General features: G+C 26.9%; 1 protein-coding gene across 3 annotated transcripts in view; it reads right to left on the bottom strand.

Annotated features, from left to right (window-relative positions):
* The window catches only part of LOC129963435 (epidermal growth factor-like protein 8), a 48,135-nt gene extending 28,992 nt beyond the window's left edge, over nucleotides 1-19,143 (bottom strand). For 2 of the 3 annotated variants that reach the window (XM_056077795.1, XM_056077796.1), the window contains exon 1: nucleotides 1,986-2,081. In XM_056077795.1, the coding sequence (XP_055933770.1) occupies nucleotides 1,986-2,080 (95 nt within the window). In that variant the 5' untranslated portion in view covers nucleotide 2,081. Of the gene's footprint in view, nucleotides 1-1,985; nucleotides 2,082-18,984 lie in introns of those variants that run through there. The other variant, XM_056077798.1, reaches the window with a different exon arrangement.
* Between the last annotated feature and the right edge of the window lie 1,825 nt (nucleotides 19,144-20,968).

Genomic DNA, 20,968 nt, shown 5'->3' with positions numbered 1-20,968 from the left:
CGATGCTTTTAAAATAATTTTAATCGCTTGATCTCTATCTTCACTGTAACTTCGGTGTTGTGCCGGCTGTTAATTTTCCAAAGAAAGCAAAACGATGAGGTCTGCAAATTCATTTTAAATTATATATCAAAACTCTTTCTCAAGCTCTCTCTCTCTTTTATCTTTTCTGCTTATCTTACTCGATTCACCTTTCAGGTTTCATCCTGGCTTGGACAAGTAAAAATCTTCACAAAAGCTAAAAATTAGTCCATATCCTTGAAATTATAAAGAATAAAAAAAAGTCAAAAACTCAATGACTATTTCTTCAAACAAAGTTTTGCATATATATTCTTATGTTTACAGTAACATTACAAAATATTGATATAAATATTAGATCAAAATATTTTCTCTCGCTTTAGTTTAAATTTTTTTATTAAAACAAAGCTGACTTCAAAAAAATATAACCACACCACACTGGCTATTCGGTCCCGCCTAATAAAGGTATTCGGATTAGATCAGACTGGCCGGATGCCACGATAGCATTGGCGGGAACTAAGGCTGAGTCCTAAGGACCATCACCGGCCACGGTAAAACCCTTCCCGTGGGAAGCACGTCTTATCATCGATAGGAGGTAGCCGACACTCACCATTTCTGTACCCACCAAGGAGGTGATAACCAGCTACCATACTGGAAGCTTCTCATCCTCATTTCTAAGGTGACCACCCCCGGTGAAGACTTCGGAAATGTATAATGAAACCATTTTACAGAATCTAGTATGCCAATAAAATTATTTATTTGTAAATTCTGATTTCAAACCCATACAAAACTGTTACATTTAAATAAACTAGCAGAAAAACGAGAGGAAAATGGGAGATAGACAAAACGACGGTGCTTACAATCTATTAAGATAGTAAGCCTCTTATATATATGTATATATATATATATATATATATATATATATATATATATATATATATATATATATATATATATATATATATATATATATATATATATATATATATATATATATATAACATTTCAACTAGGCAACCTAGGCTTGCAGTTAGCACGAATACAGGCAAGTCGATTAAAAAAGATGTTATAGTTGCCAAATTGATAAATTTATTTTTAAAAATACAAATGTTACCAATTATAAATTTTTAGGATAATATCAATACCTTGCCGCCAAATATAATTTCTCAGGTTCCGGTGTGTTTCACTATATTAATCAAATCATTATGATGTTTCTGTACGTTTAACATCTTAAATGACAGCGAGAACAAGCATGGTTATGCAAATTCCATTATCATAATAAATAAATAAAATAAAATCATATACATTTTTACAAAATTGCTAATATATAAAAAATTAAACTTAAAATAAGTCATTAGCGTGATATTAAATAAATTACTAATATAAGTTAGAAATGAATTGAAAATGTGTAATTAAATTGTCTAATTTATTAGAAGATGGACCTTATATCGTGCACTACATAGGGCCATGCAATACCTAAATCAATCTCTAAACAGAAGATTCTAAAATAAAATTCGAAGCTCTTAAGCTCAAAAAGTAACATTTCAAAACATCTAGTTGAAAATTTGTAAATTAATTTAATTTTAAAACTTCGATTGTAATTTATTTAGATTATGGTTATTTCAAAAATTTCAGCTCCTTTTTTGTAGCTTTAATATAACTACTGTTAAATACTGGAATAAGATCAGTAATGAAATATGAGTTTGTCTGTTTTGAAAATAGTGATAGTATTAATTTACATCTAAATGAAACATTTCAATATAATCAGATAATAAAAATCAAATCGACAAATCTTAAAAAGGAGTAAAAGGATCATTAAATTATAGAAACAAAATTAAATAAGAATATCATTAAAACATTTTTAATTACATAATGATTATATAAATGACATACGGAAAAAGAATTCTCGCTAACAGCGAATTTCCATTTTTAATAATAATATCATTATTCCTATTAAAGCGTTAATTTACTTCCTATTAATGACAGCAGCGTAAATCAATTCAACGCCTTTGTATGTTCCCAAGGTCTTGAAATTCGCATCTTCCGAAGTCGATGATGCATACATAAATCGCGAATAAGTTGAAAACCTCTCTGGATCAAGTGCCACTGTTGATTGCGGTTAATGAAATCTGAAAAATAAACAAATAAAACTCTGATTCTAACTGGAATAAATTCATTTTAATGAAGTTCCAAATTGGCAATGCGTCAAAAAGACCTTGCGAAGCACTGTATGCAAATATTGCTTTTGGTCTTTTTACTATCAGCGGCTATCGAAGTTATCGTGTTAAAGTGAGTGATTTATTTATTTATTCCAGACAGTCAGACGCCTAAAGGATATCGGATTCAAAATGCTTCATTTTTTCCTAACTACTTTTTTTTTGCGGTTTGTTTATTTCATTACTAAAAAACTCCGTGAGAACGCACACGATACTCAGATAGCACACCAATAACGTGTTCGTTATCTTGGTCGTGTGCTTGCATCTCTCCGTTATCGCGTTGCCAAGACGTGCATCCTCAGTTAAATTATACTAGTTATTAATTTAAGATGTTTTTATTATTATTCTGAAAATATTACAGTATCAAATGCAACATGACTTGAATACTTAACAGAAAATGATATCTCAAATTAGTTTATTAATTTCATAACTTTGCCCTTAGATTCCCCTGTCTTCGCTGAAACGTACAAATAAGCAACTTAATCTAGGTGTCTTTATTATTTTAAAATAATAAAAATTGAATTATGCGTTAAAATAATAAAAATGAAATTATACGTCCAAGTTTATATTTATATTAATTCTTATACTTAACAAATAATAGCATAAAGAAAAGCTTATGTGCTATGGACATAATTTTAATCAGTAAAATCGCAAATTATCTAATTAAAAATCTGATTAAATACATTATTACAAACGAATTTAATAACTTTTACGCTCGTCTTATATTCTTCATAACCTCAAAGGAATCGTGACAAAAGTGGAAACTACAGAAAAGTATTAATATTAACTTCAGCGAAAAACAAGCGAAATGATTTTTATGATAAAATAATTCAAAATACGACGCCATTTATATCAAATGTGGCTCAAATGACTATTTATATCAAATTTAGATTGGAACTATCACTTCATTAGCAATTTTTATAAGACGGAAATTAAGAAACTGCAAGTATTTAATTGTAATAAAATATTCTGATGTATTCTTAGCTCTTTGAAAAATTACATCGGTTTTTTTTTTTTTTTCAATTTTTTATCCCATGATGTAATGTCTAATCAGTTTCAAACTATTTATAATGAAATTTTGCTACTAATAAAGTTATTTATGATGAAAAAAAATTTTTATATAAGATTTTAAACGCCTCTGCTGTAGAGGTGATTAAAAATCGCCTAATAATAATTTTTAAAAAAAACAGTGCCTAGATTCAAGATACAACGGTAACTATTAAAAAGTTATGCAAATAATTTTGCTTTTTGCTTTTTAGAAAAAAATTAATTACTTCTAATATATTTTGAAATAGGTCACAGGTCATTAAATAAGTTACTTCATAATTTGTTACAATGAAAGAAAACCGAAACTGACTATCACTCATGAAATAGTTGAATATATCCATAATTAAATCATTAATTAGTGTAAAAGCTTGGAATGTTTGCAAAATCGTTATTTCCATTTAACTGGATCGTATCAAGACGATCTTCACTATCACACCCAAATAAGATAAGATATAAACAGAAAAAATATGAATATTGTTAAAATAATATTATGCAGTGTGAACACAAAAATACCCATTATTCTCAAAAAAGCAAGAAAAATGAACAGCTTTCTGTGCAGGAAATTGTGTTTACTATGAATAATTCATTCTTGGGCTTCAATTCCGTATGCTGATTGTCATTATCATGCCAAGAGATAATATATTGTAAAATGCTGCAACACATTTTGAGGCACTTTTCAATTCTTTAGTAGTACCGTAGAGTTCTTGGGCCATGGTATCTTTACAAACCCCAGAGTGCATTCTGACTACACTTTTTCTAAGATATTGTTTGAGTACATTTTGACCAACGACAACTTTCGCTTATATAGAGCTCATTTGATATACATATTTCTGAAAAGCGAGGAAATTCGTCAGATAATAAGACTTTAACCTTAAAGAGTGTGTCTAGGATGGCTATTATATTCCATCTTCTCGCTCTCAGAAGCATACAAGACTTGGAAACAACACTTCATAAACTGCCTGATTTTCAGTAGGGATTCAAGTTTTAAAGTCTATATAAGGACTTATATAAATAGAGGGGGGAGGAAGACTCTGCACATCGTCTTTTTTTTTTTTTTTTTTTTACTCAAAATTTTAACTTTTTGGTTTTAAATTATTCTGCCATGATAAATCTTGCACTCTATCATGCGCATATACCGTGATCATAACTGTTGTATTTTTTTTAATTTCTCATTTTAATCTAGTCACATGTTTAATTTCATTAAAATATGTCTAGTAGTTTTGAAAATATTTCAAGAAAAGATTTGGTCACATTCTTACACTTACTTTTGATGACACTATTACTTTTAAACACTAGTACATGATTTAAAATGCCTGACATACAAAGCGCAACAAACACCCTATTTTTCAAAACAAATTTTTAAAATAATCTAACCTGTTTTAAATATCATTAATCTTTGAAACAGCCAGAATGTGTTTTTTAAATAATAATATAAGAGTAAATGCCAATTTTAGAGACAGTTCAACTGAAAAGAGACAATAATAACAAGGTAGTCTTAATTATAGGAGACAACTTGACAAAGGTGGCTAATTAATATTAATATTTCAAATTAAGCCTTCATTCTTTTGCAACTAGGCGTTTGAATCATAACAAGATCATAAAACATTTTACGCCTTAATTAGCCCAGAATAAATATGGCGGGGTTTGATTTTGAGATATGAGGAAAGTTATAGGTTCAGATCCTCCACGATATATTCCTTTATAAACCTATAAACAGACATAAAATGGAAGTTCGCTTATTTTTCTTGCGACGGTGATTTTGTCGCAGTGTTACGCCCTTATTCAAATATTCAAAGAGGCACACAAATGTCACTTCGACAATGTCGGCTTTGCCCTATGAGGCGGGTCGAAAATAATATACGGGACACGTGCACTTCTTATTTTCCCCTTTATTTTTTTTTCAGGAATTTTTCATTCAAGCGTTCAGCATGAAATATTCTACTTTTTCCTCCTTTTGAAAGAAACAAACATGAGAAACAACCAGAAAAATTTTAAATCTGATATGATATACGCTTTTACAATATGTAGATAAATAGAAGTGTACTTTAAATTGTGATGTTTATGTTCTAAAATCACCTCTTAATCATGCAACTTCAAAAATTCTTTCTAAATTTAATACAATTCATACCGAAAGAAGCAAGGCTTTCGATACTGTATATTAGTTGCCGCTGTCCATTGCAAAAAAACTGGGGTATATAATTGTTGATGAAAACGAAATAATTAAAAAAATGTATAGAAATTATATGTGTAACATTGCACTGAATCCGTAATCTTGAAATAGAATGAGTTAATAACTTTAAACATCAACAATTATGCTGCATTACAATCTTTATAAAATTTCTTAACATTTTCTTTTTCTTAAGTCTTTGTTTAGTTGCTTTTGTTTTTCATGGATTTCAAGATTTTCAAGCCTATAATTATTAGGAGTTAAAAATAAAATAAATGCGCCAACGGATTTAGTCATATTGTGATTTGACATTGCAAATTTTAAGTGTCTTTCTTAAAACTGATCAATTTCACATTCCAATATATTTTTAACTCAATGAACTTTTATTGATTCAGTTCAGGCTAATTTTTTATTTTAATAACTTTGTAAAAGAGTAAATGTTTTTAATTTTTATTCAATATGATGCGTGGTTACTCATCATCCATGTTTGAATTAATATTATTTAAGAAATGCTCAGTACTTATAAATACTGTAATGGCATAAGGAGACAGATGGGAACTTGATGAATTAGAATTTAGATAAAAGCCTGATCAATTAGATAGCTTTGATAGGAATAGATAGCTTAGATAAGAATCTTATCAATCAGAGCTTAGATATACTTGATCAAATGTTATTATCCTAATGTTTTTAATACAAAGAATGTGTATTTTTTAAAACATTTATTTCTTCAGAAACTAAAATAACCACATTTTTAATCGATCTGTAAACAATTTCACCCTCAGCTCAGCAGGGTTTCAGCTTTGCTTTCTGTCTAATCGAAAATCCTCCACTGTTTAAGAGAAAGATCAAGTGACTATAGGAAACAAAATAATTTTATCTAAAATTGGCAGTGGCGGATAAATCACTTCTTATCTTAGATAAAATGTTTGTAAAGTAGAAAAAAAACTGTTATTGCTGAAATTTATTTATCGATTTCAGATCATAATTTTTCAATAACTTTTAGAAGCTAAAGTAATATCTGTAATATTTAATCGTTTCATTTTCAGCAAGGAACTCATGATAACTTTTCATTTCCTCCTTATATACGAGCAGCATTTTTTGGACAGAAACCAAAACCAATCTTAAATCGTCCGCTACATATTTATGGAATAGTGATATTTTGGTGGCGTTTTAAAAATAAATAGCAAACAGTAATGCAAATCTTTTAGTTTTATGAGCCAAGCAATGGTCAATCATTTTTTATATCAATTTACTAAAAACAGGATTTTGCCCCTGCTTTAAACTGCCAATCTTAACTCTCTCGTACAATTAGGAGACAGAAAATTTTCGAACCACTATTATCCAGAACTGATTGATCAAAATTTACAGATTTCATTCTTTATTTCAGGGAAATTTATATTTATCTGAATTTTTTTATCATCATCAATTGAATAAGAAAACATTAATGTCCGCTTCCAAATGAAGGTAAAGAGAAGAAATTTGTATATACGTATAATTTTTCATCAATTTAGATAGCATGAAATACTTTAATCTTATATGTATTTCGTATTAGGGATAAATTGCTTAAAACTTATTTGATGATTGTATATGAAATTGTTGCAAAGGTGTGACATTGCTTTCCTGCTCAGTTGATCTCATAGTAAGGAAGAAAGATTTACAGTTATTTTGATGGTACTAAATAGATACCAGGTAAATGACCTCCGGTCTTGGTGAGCATTTGGCGACAAAAAAGAAGGTTCTCGAATTTGGTTATCTAGTTAATAATAAATTGAAGAAGTTTTGCAATTCCCTGTTAGTAGACAAGATTCGGGATCATTCTAAGGAATCCGATACTTTGTTTCAGAGACTATAAAGATGCGAGAGAGAGAGTGCCAGTCAAACGAAAGAAGTCTCTTTTTAGAATGTGATCACGGAGTTCTCTCTCTCTCTCTCTCTCTCTAGCTGCAATACAATCGCTATAATGTCATGGTTTTACTTGATTGCCAATTTGCTGTTTGCGTGGTATCTGTTGATTTCTGCAAGTACTCTCTTTGTGCACATTTCTGTTGCGTTTTATTGTCTGTGTTTCGAATTTTCTTGTGGAATAGAGCATTGTTATCCGTTATTAAGCTTGTTGAACTTTTCACTATACGCTTACCGGACAGATATTTCCTTACAATATATTTTTAAAAAAGTGTAAAATGTTAAAAAAAAAAGCTTTTCAAGCAACCTATCAGATATTAAGAATTTATAAGCTTTATATAAAATTCATACATAATCTAAATTTATCTTACTTTACAAGTAACGTAAGCCAACTATTAGTAAAAATCACTTTTAATCCAGCTTCAAAAAGCAAATGTTTGATATATATATATATATATATATATATATATATATATATATATATATATATATATATATATATATATATATATATATATATATATATATATATATATATATATATATATATATATATATATTGTTGATGAAATATAAAGTATGATATTTCGCTGAAATTTAATTGAAACTACAATATTTCCTTATTCAACACGAAATACTCTAATTTCATTCCAATAAAAACGGATGATTAATTTTATTCATGTGTATATATAGCAATTAATTTAGAACAAGTATTTTTACAAATAATAAAATTGAGAAATAGAAATGATTCCGGATGATTAAAAAAATAAATAATCGTTTCTGTTACAAAAATGTATATTTCTTAGTATATCTTCTCTAAAAAATAAGTTTCACAAAGACCATAAACAAAAAAAAGTATTTTTATGGAACATTTTCCAAATCAAGTTCCAGTGCAATGAGTATACGATGGACAGAATTCTACAGGCTCAGCAACAAAAATAATGAATTTATTACATAAAAGAATAAACTGTCGTCGTCGATTCCATGCCCTACAGAAGTCATAAAACACAGCCGATACGTTCATGAGGACAGCATTCGCAGTAAATAGCAGCGCACAATCAGCAAATCAGCAATAAACAACTATATCAGCACAAAGCGCTCAGAGAGAACTCTCAGGAAAGAGATTTCGTTACTTCTGATGTATTTCACACATTTGCTACTCTCGACTGACTCAGTACTGATTCTCGACTTTTTATAGCTCTTGCGACAAGTCAAAGGAGCTTTAAGAAAAATCTTATAACTCGAGTCCTAATACAGCTATCGCCGAAATTCTTTTTTGTTTTTGGAATTTTCGATTTTTTTTATCAAAGTTATTAAATTCTTCGCTAAATAGTCGTCAAGTTTGTGGCTAATACCGCAGGTTATTGAGTCGGCATTGTCTCAACAATTGTTAAAGCTATCTATTGGATCATTTTCCCTACCTGGAGACTGGAAGAGGCAGCATTGCAAATTTAATAGCAATATATTCAAATAGGACTGAAGAAAAGTAACAGAAATAGCATTCCTTAAATTACCATTCAATAAATTCTTCCCTGTATTTAAGACAATGTTTTTTTTTATACTTCTGTTAGCACAACAAATGACAAAAATACCTCGTTTTAAAATTTACTCAGTTTATGTGCCGTTCCGATAAGTGTAGCTTTTAAGCCATGACTAGAGAACTATTATAATTTTTATAATCCAGATTTTCAATTCTGTCATAGTCAAGCCGCTCACTTGTATTATGCTGCATTTCAATTTTTTTACGATTTATTAAAATTTGACTTATAGAATCTATATAATTCCATCTACCATCAAAATTTTCATAAATTGAGTGAGCTCAAATTTTAAGATGAATCATCTCTGCCAATTTTTGTCTTACAGAAGTAAAACTATTTATGTTATATTCGTTAGGATATGACACAAGTTATATTATTACATACAATTATAGAACACGGAGAACGTAATTTCATTATTTCTATATAATTGATTTTGCTTACAAAAATATCATAACATGCATATACACCTCATTAGAGAGGTTTTTGTATTTGTAATTAGATGCCTATTGCAGGCAATTGTGGAAATAAAGGTAGATTAAGATAACATATTGCACCCTGGTAATAAAAAAGAAGTTTACTTTTATAATTCTCTTTGAACCAAAACGGTTTATTTTTCCCTTTCTCTAGCATTTATAAATGATAAAACAACATAAAAAATAAATATTAATTTAAATAAAAATAATGTTGTCTTCCCTAGCATAATAAATACATAAAATAATTTTTTGAAATCAAATGTCAATTATAAATTAAAATGAGTTTATATCTAAACATCTGCAGTGGTCTTATTAAGATCAATACATACATTATAAAATATTTCATATAATTAAATATAAAACACAAAAAATATTTGTATTACTAATAATAATCTCTTCAGAAACATTTTTAAAGAAATATAGCTGCTTTTCAAAATAAATGTTTCGTCCTTTTAAATTTTCCTTATTTACGTAAACTAATTAAATTGGGAGTGCTAAGAATAAAAAAATTATTCTGAAAAGATACAATGTTTTTGAAATGCACTTAGGGCTCCAAATCATTCTTTGAAACTCTTTATTTTGGGCCCAGTATTGTGTAATTGATTCGTAACCACAGGAATTTAAAAAGAACTCTTTGTTCCCATACGTAGGAACGAAATGCCATGATCTTTCATCTTACATAATTGTTTTTTCCCCGTAAATGTTGTAAGAAACAAATTTAAATGAATCTATTTCAGATAAATGTGCATAAAAAATAGCAGTCACATTAATTTTCTTAAAATTTCTGCAATTCAAATGTCTTCATTCTTTTTCATTCCTTACACAGGTAGATTGCTTCACTTCTTTGATATTACTAAGAATCAATGGTCTCTTACACAAGCAAACAAAAAAAATTCTTTTAACATTTCTTAAAAAATAGACAATAATTCTATAATTATCTTACAATATGGTATCAATATCGATAATTTCATTTTTCCAAACTTTGAAAATACACATTTTAAAAGTTTTTAATTGACTGAAGTATAGATTGGATACATTATATTAGCTATATTTGGCTCTGATAATAGTGATCAGAAATATATCAAATTAAAAAAATTAATGTAATTAATATTTAATAATTCTAATATAAATTAATAATAATTCTAATATAGATTATTAGCTATATCTGAAGTATTGCCCCAAAATCATAATTTAAAAAAAAATTGAAGAGTTTCAAATCCAATATCTGCTATAGCATTTTTTTGTGATTTCTTTTTTCTGCTTTAAATCAATATTATTAATTAGTATAAAGCACTATTCGACTCAAAAGCTGGTAATTATTTCCTTTTTACTGAAACTTTTATTTTAAATCTGGCGTAGTATTACCAAGCAATAATTCTTACTCCAATAAATCAGAAACAAATCAAACTTCCTTTATTATATTTCGCATTAATTATTCCATAATTAACATATTATTTTTTATTTACTTATTCATAACTAATTAATTAGTCACTATAATTATTTTTGTATACTTTTCAAATAAATAATTAGCTTAAAGATCCAGCATACAGTCTAAAAGCAAATATCGGTTGAGATCTCTGTTTCATATTTCTTATATTATTTTATCAAGTTAATATATATCTAATAACTAAACCATGCACTTTTCTTTATTATCATTAATGGTTAAACATTTGATATAAAATATAATACAATTTACACATTCAAGTCTTTTTTTCTAACATATAATTAGGTATTCTGCGTATCAGTTATGAAACAGTAAAGAATGAATAGGCAAAAAATTCTTAATGTCAATTTATATTTTTTTAAAGAATAATAAGAAATTTGGCATTTTCTACGAAAATGTATTATGGCAAGATTCTCACCTTCTCTCTCCTATGTATGGATTTTTCCAAGAATAATAAGAAATTTAGTATTTTGCACATTTATTATGGCAAGATTCTTCCTTCCTCTTTTTGTTAGCATTAAAAAAAAAATAGAACACCAAGATTTTAAAGTCAAACACCAAGTCAAAGCTTTAAATATAAAGATTGTTTTGAATGGACACTTTCTTCGACATATATACGACGAAGTTTTTTAATCACCAAATAAAAAAGAGTTTTGGTATCTAAATAGCTGCTCCAAAAGAAAAAAGATGGCAAAGAATGTGTATCATATTGCTCTTAATGACTTTTTTGAACTTAATATAGCATGATCCTTAATTACACGGTTCACATAATTCAAGTTTTAAAAAAATACAAGGACTCATAATTTTAAGAATCAAAATTATTATTTCCATGAAGCGATTCAAAATAATTTGAGTATCACCATGATTCCATTTTAAAAAGTGATCTAAGTCAAAAATAAAGACGATAAAGTAATATTTTGTATCGTTGTTTATTGTCTGGTATTTGCAAAATTTCCACTGCTTATGCTACAGATATCATCATTATCATTTAGATAAGTGATCTCACAATTAAAAACTATTACCTAAACATATCAATTTCTAATACATGAAAAGATTAAAAAAGACAGACATAAAATAGGTTTGATAGCAGTTCAAATAAATAGAAACATCGAAATAAAAAAAGTAATTTTTTCATCTATGTATGTATATTTTATTAAAAATCTTTACCTACATTTTTCATTTATCTTTTTCAAAAAAATTTTTATCTACTTATTTTAAAATAACATTCAAAGATATTTGATTTTTTAAAAAGTTTTTAAATCTTGAGTATAAATGAAGCAAGACTTAATAGAATATTACTTCTGAAGTAAGAATTTAAATATAATCAAGGACAATTAACAATGACAATTCCAAATTTCATATTTTGAATTCCCATTGCATCAACTCCAGCTTTTTTTCAAATTTAAATTTAATTACTCGTTTATTTGTTTCGCAACTAATATCTAAATCCATTAACAATTTTATGAAATTTTCTTTTGATACTTCTGATGAATTCCTGCATGAAAACACCAAGGTTAGTTTAAAATAGAAAAAGGGAAAATTCAGAGTTATTTCGAAATTTTCCCCATCCAAACTTGAATGTAGCTGTAAACAATGCACATTAAGAGGTCCTATTTTTTAATAAACTGGTCAATTAAATTTCATATTTCGGAACATTTCTAACATGTTAATGACTTACTTTACTTTAATATCTTTCTTACTTGTGAAAATTTATAAGTCATTATTTATCTATTATGACCCCAAACTACCACACTGATGTAACACTATAAAAGTAGACATTCGGTTTTATAATAATTATGTGCACGTAAGAAATATATAGAAACCTAACCAATTGTATTTAATATAGTATTAATTTTATCGTAATATTTCATTAATCATGTACGTGCGCGCGCATGAGTGCGTGTGTGTGATTTTTTTTTCTTTTTTCAGGCGGTTTGTCTTTTAGTATTAATTATATTATTGTATTTTTCTTTCTTATTTTTATGTTTCTGATGGTAGCTTTTATCGACTTATATTATTTTTATACATTTTTCTATATTTTCGTCTATGTCTCATTATTTAAAACAAAATCTTTCGTTTGGTTGTTACTATTCCATTATAATATGTATTGCTATGTAATAACATTTTTTTAGGATTCAGTGTCGACTCTTTATTGGGATAAACAGGTATCAATAAAGCATACGCGAGGTAAACAAATGAATATGAAACATCCTATCAAGATTTGTATATTTAAAAATATTTATATGCATCAACAGAATGCATATAAATAAAACAAGCTCTTCTTAAAAAAATAAAAGGCACACGACCATTTTTTAAAAATGAACAGAAATACTATCTTTGCACACATTCATCGGCTTTAAACTTCTTTTTGGATTTACAAATAAATAGCAAGTCAAGCCTTCCCACTAGTTGCCTTTTAAATTGAATAAAAGAAATGGAATTTTTTCACCATTTTTTTTTTTCATACCAGTAAAATTTTTCGCATACGCAAAAACAAATTAATATTTGTACCATTAAGTGTATGCCAATAGTACAGTGTTGGATCATGAATATTTCAGTACAGGGAGTTCATATTTTAAAAATCTCTGATTTGACACTGAGCCTGAGATCTGAAATCGGCCGTCACATAACCCAGAGAGATTGTCTCAGACCTGTGTCGGATTACGATGCTTCAAGATAATCACTGAAAGAAAAAAAAAGAAACGCTGATGAGAGCCCCCTCTCATATGTTATACCGGAAGCGGTAAACCACTGATGATTTCCTGAATTTCCATCCTCATGTTTCTGTAGTTAGTAGATGTATTTGTTATTTCATAACCATTGCAAAATATAATTAAAGTCAAGTGATAATTCAAAATCGAGAAAAAAAAATGTAAATAGCATTGAAATAAATATTCAAAAAGATATTCATAAATTTTACAACAAAATTATATTGGACTTATAGTTCTGTTTCATTTTCAGCTAAATATTTTGAAGCCCAAATATTCTATATTATAACTGCTAAGAAATTCTTTCTTCTCAATAAAAATAGTGTTTTCAAAATAGTTTATAACTTTAATCAAAAATAATTTAGACATCTTTTGATAATGATCCTTCATTACAAACAATCTATCATATGCATATAGAAAATTTCTCTTAAAATAAATTTGTCATATAAAATGTTAGATTTTAATCAAGTTACTTAATTTCATTTTTCAATATTATGCTTCATATTTTGAAAAAAATAAATTTCGAAAACCAAATCACATTTTTCAAAAAAGTGCAATTAATTAAAAAGAGTTATAAATTTTAAAACTGGATTTAAAATGAAGTAGACCGTAATATATCAGAGCTGAAAACTTAATAACAGCAACTCCACCAAAGTTTTCTCGTTTTTTTATTTTTGTCATTTTTAGCATATTTATTTTTTGATACATTCATTTTAAAAAAAGCAATTTAAAAACAAATTACTTTTTTTCACATTTGGTGAATTTAATTGCAGCTAAGATTCCTTAATGCACTTCATTTCATCGAATATATAAAAAGTTATTCATCTCTTTTTTATCTGTTGGTCTTGAAGAACTGTTTCATTAAAAGTGCGTTTTTCATTAAACCTTGGTAGGAACTAAGGTTAGCAAAATAAACCTGGGGGAAGGTCACGCTCCGCCTACATTATTTCAGAAATGCCGAAGACTTAGAAAACAAAGAATTCAGCCGAGCCTTAATATATTTATAATGAAATAATTACAACGTTTCATTTAATATGCTTTATATATTTACTTTAATAAAATAATTACAATATTTCGTTTAATATACTCTTTATATTTACTATAATGAAATAATTACAATATTTTTTACAGAGAAAATTAGGATTATGTAAAACTTTCTTTATTACGTCAGAGAAAATGAGTCTTCATAAAAATGGTTATATAGATTTAAAATCAATATTATATAAATACAGGAAAACAAAACAGAAAAATATTTTTTGAATGCATAACTTTTAAATTTTAGCTGTAATTAACTTTTACAACTTACTTTTAATGTTACAACTTTTATGTTAGGGTTTTTAGTTTATGTTATCGTATTTTGGTTATTTTATTTATTATTTATTTATTTATTTACTTTTAACGCAACAACTTTTTATTTCACTAATAAAAAAATTACTGCAATAAACTATTTTAAAAAACGAAACTAGCAAAAATGATTGGATAATAATGGAAGCACTTCAAGTAAACACAAAGTGCAAGCGTACATTTAATTTTAATTTTCTTGCACATCCCGTAAGAGAAAAATGTCTGACAGAATAGCATAGCTTAAACAGAAGTGCAGTTGTATATTAGATGCCATATACAATAACGTGTATGACGTAATAACGATATTTCTAGAAATGTTTCATTGATTTACTACGAAGAACATGGAACGGATCGAAAGTCATAAATAATTTACTATAAACAAAAGCAATCATATTTTCATAAAAATATATTTCAATTGAAAATGTGTTTTAGTTTAAAAAAATCAGGCTATTTCATTTTTAAATTCGCTTCACACATAATTAAATATTTAACAAATCAAAATACTTCAATGTACGTTTAAAATTTGGACAATATCTATCAAATCTGAACTTCAGTAATTCATAGCAAAATTAGAGGGAAATTATAAATTGGGTAGTCAAGCTTAGAAGACTTTAGCAAATTCCATCAGTAAAGGTTAGGTATAGGAAATTAAATGCACCGGTCAATTTTTTCGAATTTCTTTCTATGTCTTAAGCCACTAACATTACATAAAAATATATGTGCAGTAAAATTCAGTTGAATGCATTTCCCCTGAAGCTTGTACTGATAATGATTTTTTTTTTTTTTTTTTTACTTTTATGACAGCGATCTTTTTTATATTTTCCTCAAAATGATCTGCCAGTTGTTATTTTTCATTATTAATATTTTGTGCATTTATTTGAATCGACTGAGTTATTAGAAACTGAGTGATCTGACTAAATAAGCACTAAGTAAATATCATGGAAAAGCATTAACAAAAAAAACGAAACTATTAAAATGAGAAAAGAAATGCCATTTAAATTTTAGTTAGCACAATAGGAAGTCAATTCTGACAAGTTTTTTTTTACAGACTTATTTTTGACATTTTTAAATGACTTAGTCAATCTTTTTTATTTAATTAAATTAGATTATGGAATTTCGATAAAAAAAATTCTTATTATAATTTCGCTTCAAGTTGGAGACTTTTTTTCTTATCCTAAACTGAGAAATCGTTATTGTAATAGCAAGAAATATGTATATTTTGGAATTTGATATGAATGCAGTCCAAATTTATAATGCATCTGTTAAGGGTCTCAGTTTATTTCACTTCTTTATTTCTTTTTTTTTTTTTGCTTATCAAAATATTTCACAAAAAGAATGGCTTGATTTAATTTTTTAAAAAGCAAGTTTCTGAAGAATTCTATTTTCTAATTCTCTATTGCCCTCACAGTAAAGTCACTAAAAGTAAGCATGAAAAAAAATGAATTTTTACACCTTATGTTATATTTACAAATAACATTACTTATTTACTATTTTCACGATTAGGAAAGAAAAAAAGAAAAGTTTTTCATGTAGACATGCGTTGATTAGGAGAATAGTGGTGAAAACAAAAGGATCAGCATCATTTTTTTAAAAATATCATTTGATTCAAGATTTTTTTTTTTAAATAGGAATATTACCAAATTCTAGAAAATGTGCATACAGTTCAAATTTTTACTTTTTGTTCACATTAGTAACAAAAAGTAAAAAAAATCTTGAACCCTCCCTCCACCGAATATCGAAAGTTTTTGAATTGATTATCTACAAATTTAGTCCCTTTGATGAACATTAAATAAATATTAAATTTTGAAAAAGATTAAATTATAAAGTAAAGATGTTTAAGTCTTATTTTTTTGATAGAACAATTTAATTTACCCATTTTACAATATAATACCAAGATACATTTTTAGATTCCTTACATTTAAACTTGATTTTCGAAAAGATTTAATTTACCTTTTGAGGTTCTTCTGATTTGACACATGCAATGAATTTGAAATGCGTTTATTTCAATTATTATCTCATTTTTAATTGTATGCTTATATTGAAACCTGGAAAATATTCTACTGAATATTGTTATCGTTATTGAAAACAATCATCCAACCGGTTTCAGAAACATTAAAAAAAGCAACAGCTGGATGTAGAGAATACTAGTAATCGCACAAAAATCACATGCTATTCGCTGAACACTTTTATAAAGTCAAGCTAAAAATATAGTAAAACTGCTGCTAATATATATCTACCTATACACAAGTAATTTCTTATGTAATACGATTACTATTAAATATATTCTCTTAGGAATAAATCATAGTAATCATAATAAATTCAGAATTTTTCAGATAATTTCAATTATTTTAAATCTATATTTGGGAAATATCCTATGTAGTTTAATTCTTAATTTTTTAAACAAATATTTAACATGTGCATTATATTAATGTTGGTGAAATGATTACTATAAACGAAATAGAGGATCATGAAAAAAATTGGATGCATATTTTCAATCTTTGCTTGTTTATTTCATTTTTGTGTCAGCACATTTTTCGCAATTAATATCACGAGCAACAATTACATATCAATTGGTTCAATAAGCTTTTACTTCCGAGAATGAAAAGGATGTTTTGAATTTATTGCATCAATATCTATAAGATATTTATTTATTGAATTTCTCATTATATTTTGTAAAATCTGATAGATATATTCTAATCCTTTTCATAAATCAACTGAGAATGTTATCTTGTTAAATGCATAGAATTATTCAAGTTGAATAAACACATGAGAAAAATCGAAAGGACATGAGAAATAGAATAGGAAGAATATGAAAGGATATGAAAAAAAAAAAAAATCAGAAAATAGTTCATACTGCAAGAAGTTGATTCTTTGCCAAAATGGATCGGCATATCGATATGGAAATAAAACATAAAATAGGAATACAATTTTTGTATTAATTTTTAAACTGCATAAAAAAATCTAGTGAAAATGATATCAAAAAATGCAGTTTCCCAACTCATTTCATGAAAAATGGGTGAAAATTTAGTGAGACTCAATGAAATAATTATGGAAATTATTAATAAAATTGTGTAAATTTTGTTACAGTGGGTAATAAAATTAATCTTCGGCACAATTATTGCATAAAATAATAAAAATGCACTTGTTACTAAACCCAATATTTTTATGTAACTGATTTTATATACAAAGATCGTAATTTAACGAATCATTTTTTATAATGGTAATGTCTATTTTTGACTTAAATCCTGCAATGTTATAAAAATTCTTTCATTTAAATGCAGTACAAATTCGATTGATTAAAACCGAAAATAATTTTAAATTTGCATGTTGAAAAAGAATTTTCTGGATTTAACTTTACAATATAAACAACTGAATATATATTTGTCTTGATATATTTTTTTATGAGAAATCGAAATCTAAAATAAAAATAACAAAGCATTTTTTCAACGGTATATTTACAATATTTAAAAAAGAAACTACTGTAGTGAAATAAATTTGATTAAAACGAACATAAGAATATATTAATTTTTCTTTTATGAAAAACCTGAAACAGTAAAACAAAGCATTTCTTCAATGATATAAAAATTCTACAATATTTAAAAAAGAAACTTCCGTAGTAAAATAAATTTTATTAACATGAACATAAAAATAAATTTATTTTTCTTTTATGGAAAATCTATAACAGAAATAACAAAGCATTTTTTCAACGGTATATTTAAAATTTTAAAAAAGAAACTGCCGTAGTAAAATAAATTCAATTAAAACGAACATAAGAAGAAATTTATTTTTCTTTTATAAAAAATCTAAAATAGGAATAACAAAGCATTTTTTAAACGGTATATTTACAATATTTAAAAACAAACTACCGTAGTGAAATAAATTTGATTAAAATGAACATAAGAATAAATTTATTTTTCTTTTATGAAAATCCTAAAATAACAAAGAATTTTTTTTTCAATGGTATATTTACAATATTTATAAAAGAAACTACTAAAGTGAGATAGATTCGATTGAAACGAACATTAGAATAAATTTTATTCGACAAGAATTGAATTGAATTCTATTTGAAAAGCATTAAGAATAGAAATTAATCAAAACTTGTTTTACAAAACTGAGGAGATAGCACTCACCTGAATTTCCTCTACAAACACTTTCTAATGACATGTTTCTCTGATCAAGTCAAGTCAAATAAATAATTGCAAGTAGAATTCTGCCTTTTTTGTTCACGCAGGCGAAAAACAACGTATTGATGGAAGCGGAGAAATAAGACTCACTCCGTCCAGTTTAGCTACGATTTTCCCTACCGATAGGGAAAAAGTAGGATCCCTCTTTTTCCCTCTTTGTGGTAGTTTCGTTTTCTTGGTAAAAGTAAATTTTATCCATACTGAATTGCTTTTTTTTTTCGTGGAATTCTTTTCAAACTATTCAAAAACTTTGAGGCAACATTTGATAGAATTCATAATTAAAGCTATAACTTCTTTCAGAAAAAAATCCTGGCGGTGGTTTTTATGAATGTTGTTTTTTGTTACGGTATGCATGACACGGTTGCCCTAATAACCTTTAGGGAGGAGCGGGAGACCTAAGTTTTGATGGATGAATCACTATTTATTTTTTATTTTTTTATGATGCAGTTGCTAATCAAAGAAGTTTAAAGATTGCAAACAAATTTGGAAAGAGTTTCTTGTGAGTTCATTCTTTAATACGATATCTTAAACTTAATACTGTAGATATTTACTTAAAAAAAATTGGCGAAGTATTTTTATTAACATTACTGACATATTTTGACATTCAAAGTTTGATTGTGAATGCTCATAAAAATACATAAAAGAGTCTGTTTACATAGCCATTTTTCTATGAAAATAGTTCTTTAATTGGCAGAAAATAATTCTTTATTTAGTTTTTTTCATCGCCTATGCCAAAATAGAATGCTATTCCCCCCCCCCTCGAAAAAATAATACATAATACAGACCTTCGACATTGATTATATAATTTTTAAAAATTCTTTGTGAATGCAAATAACCGAACGAAGTTCTTTACAGTTTAGAGATATTTTAAGTTATTAAGAAAGAAAAAAAACGAAATTGCTAAAGATAAAAAGCGTGGATACTGAAAGACATAAGAATTTAAAATGACATGCTTTTCAAGTAGATCAGTGTGCTTAAGTGACCTTGAACTGACTCTCTCCTTGTTTGTCCCCCACCCTCCAGCTATGAATGTTCCGAGACATTCTACCCTTTTGGGGTCCTTCATTTGGAAATAGTAGAAAGGAAAAGGATATTATCCTATCCTCCCCCATACTTTCTAGGAAAAATTTCGTCACTTATAGGAACTGAGAAATCATAGCTCAGGCTCAAAATTAATACATTTTAGAAAGGGGCAAAGCGATGTATAAGAAAACTTTATATCTTTTTCCCGGTATAAACTAAATATTTCATCATTATAATAGTTATGGATGAATTGAGAGTTCGGTTAATCGACTTATAGATGAGAAATATATAAATGGTAGTGTATTGTAAATTACCCAGTTTTGGATATGTTAGTGTCATAATTAGGATTATTCAATTGGTAAAAAGATATACCGAAAGTTATCGCTGCAATTTCGATTGCACATAAAGATATAACGTGGATACACAATTATTTAGAATATTTTGAATAAAAATAATTACTTCTTCACTTAATGACACATTATTTTTGTCACATTTAATTGCTACTGTAGCAAAAAAAAAATAATAATAGATGTATTATTGAATTATAAGATGTTGGTTTTAATTTTAGTACTTTCACCATACCAATTTTTTAAAAGTCATTTAAAATATAAACTTATTTAGAAATATATATATATATATATATATATATATATATTTTTTTTTATCAATTTTACCGAAATAGTTTTATATTTTAAAGTTACTTCAAAACCATTAATAAAAAAATCGAATCTCTGCTTAAACTAATAGTTTCGTTTCTTGTTCCGAGATTGCATTAGTGAATTTCAAAAAAAGAATTTATATTTAGAAGAGAATGGTGAACTTCTTGCCTTTGTCAAAGAAAAGAGAGGACAAAAGAAATAAGAAAAAATAAAACTGACGATTCTCCGTGCTTGTTTCAACATAGAAA

The sequence above is a fragment of the Argiope bruennichi genome, chromosome 3, assembly GCF_947563725.1.
Source record: "Argiope bruennichi chromosome 3, qqArgBrue1.1, whole genome shotgun sequence".
In the NCBI taxonomy this organism is placed as follows: domain Eukaryota; kingdom Metazoa; phylum Arthropoda; class Arachnida; order Araneae; family Araneidae; genus Argiope; species Argiope bruennichi.
The sequence above is the reverse complement of the archived record's forward strand: the minus strand, read 5'-3'. Positions and strand labels throughout refer to the sequence as shown.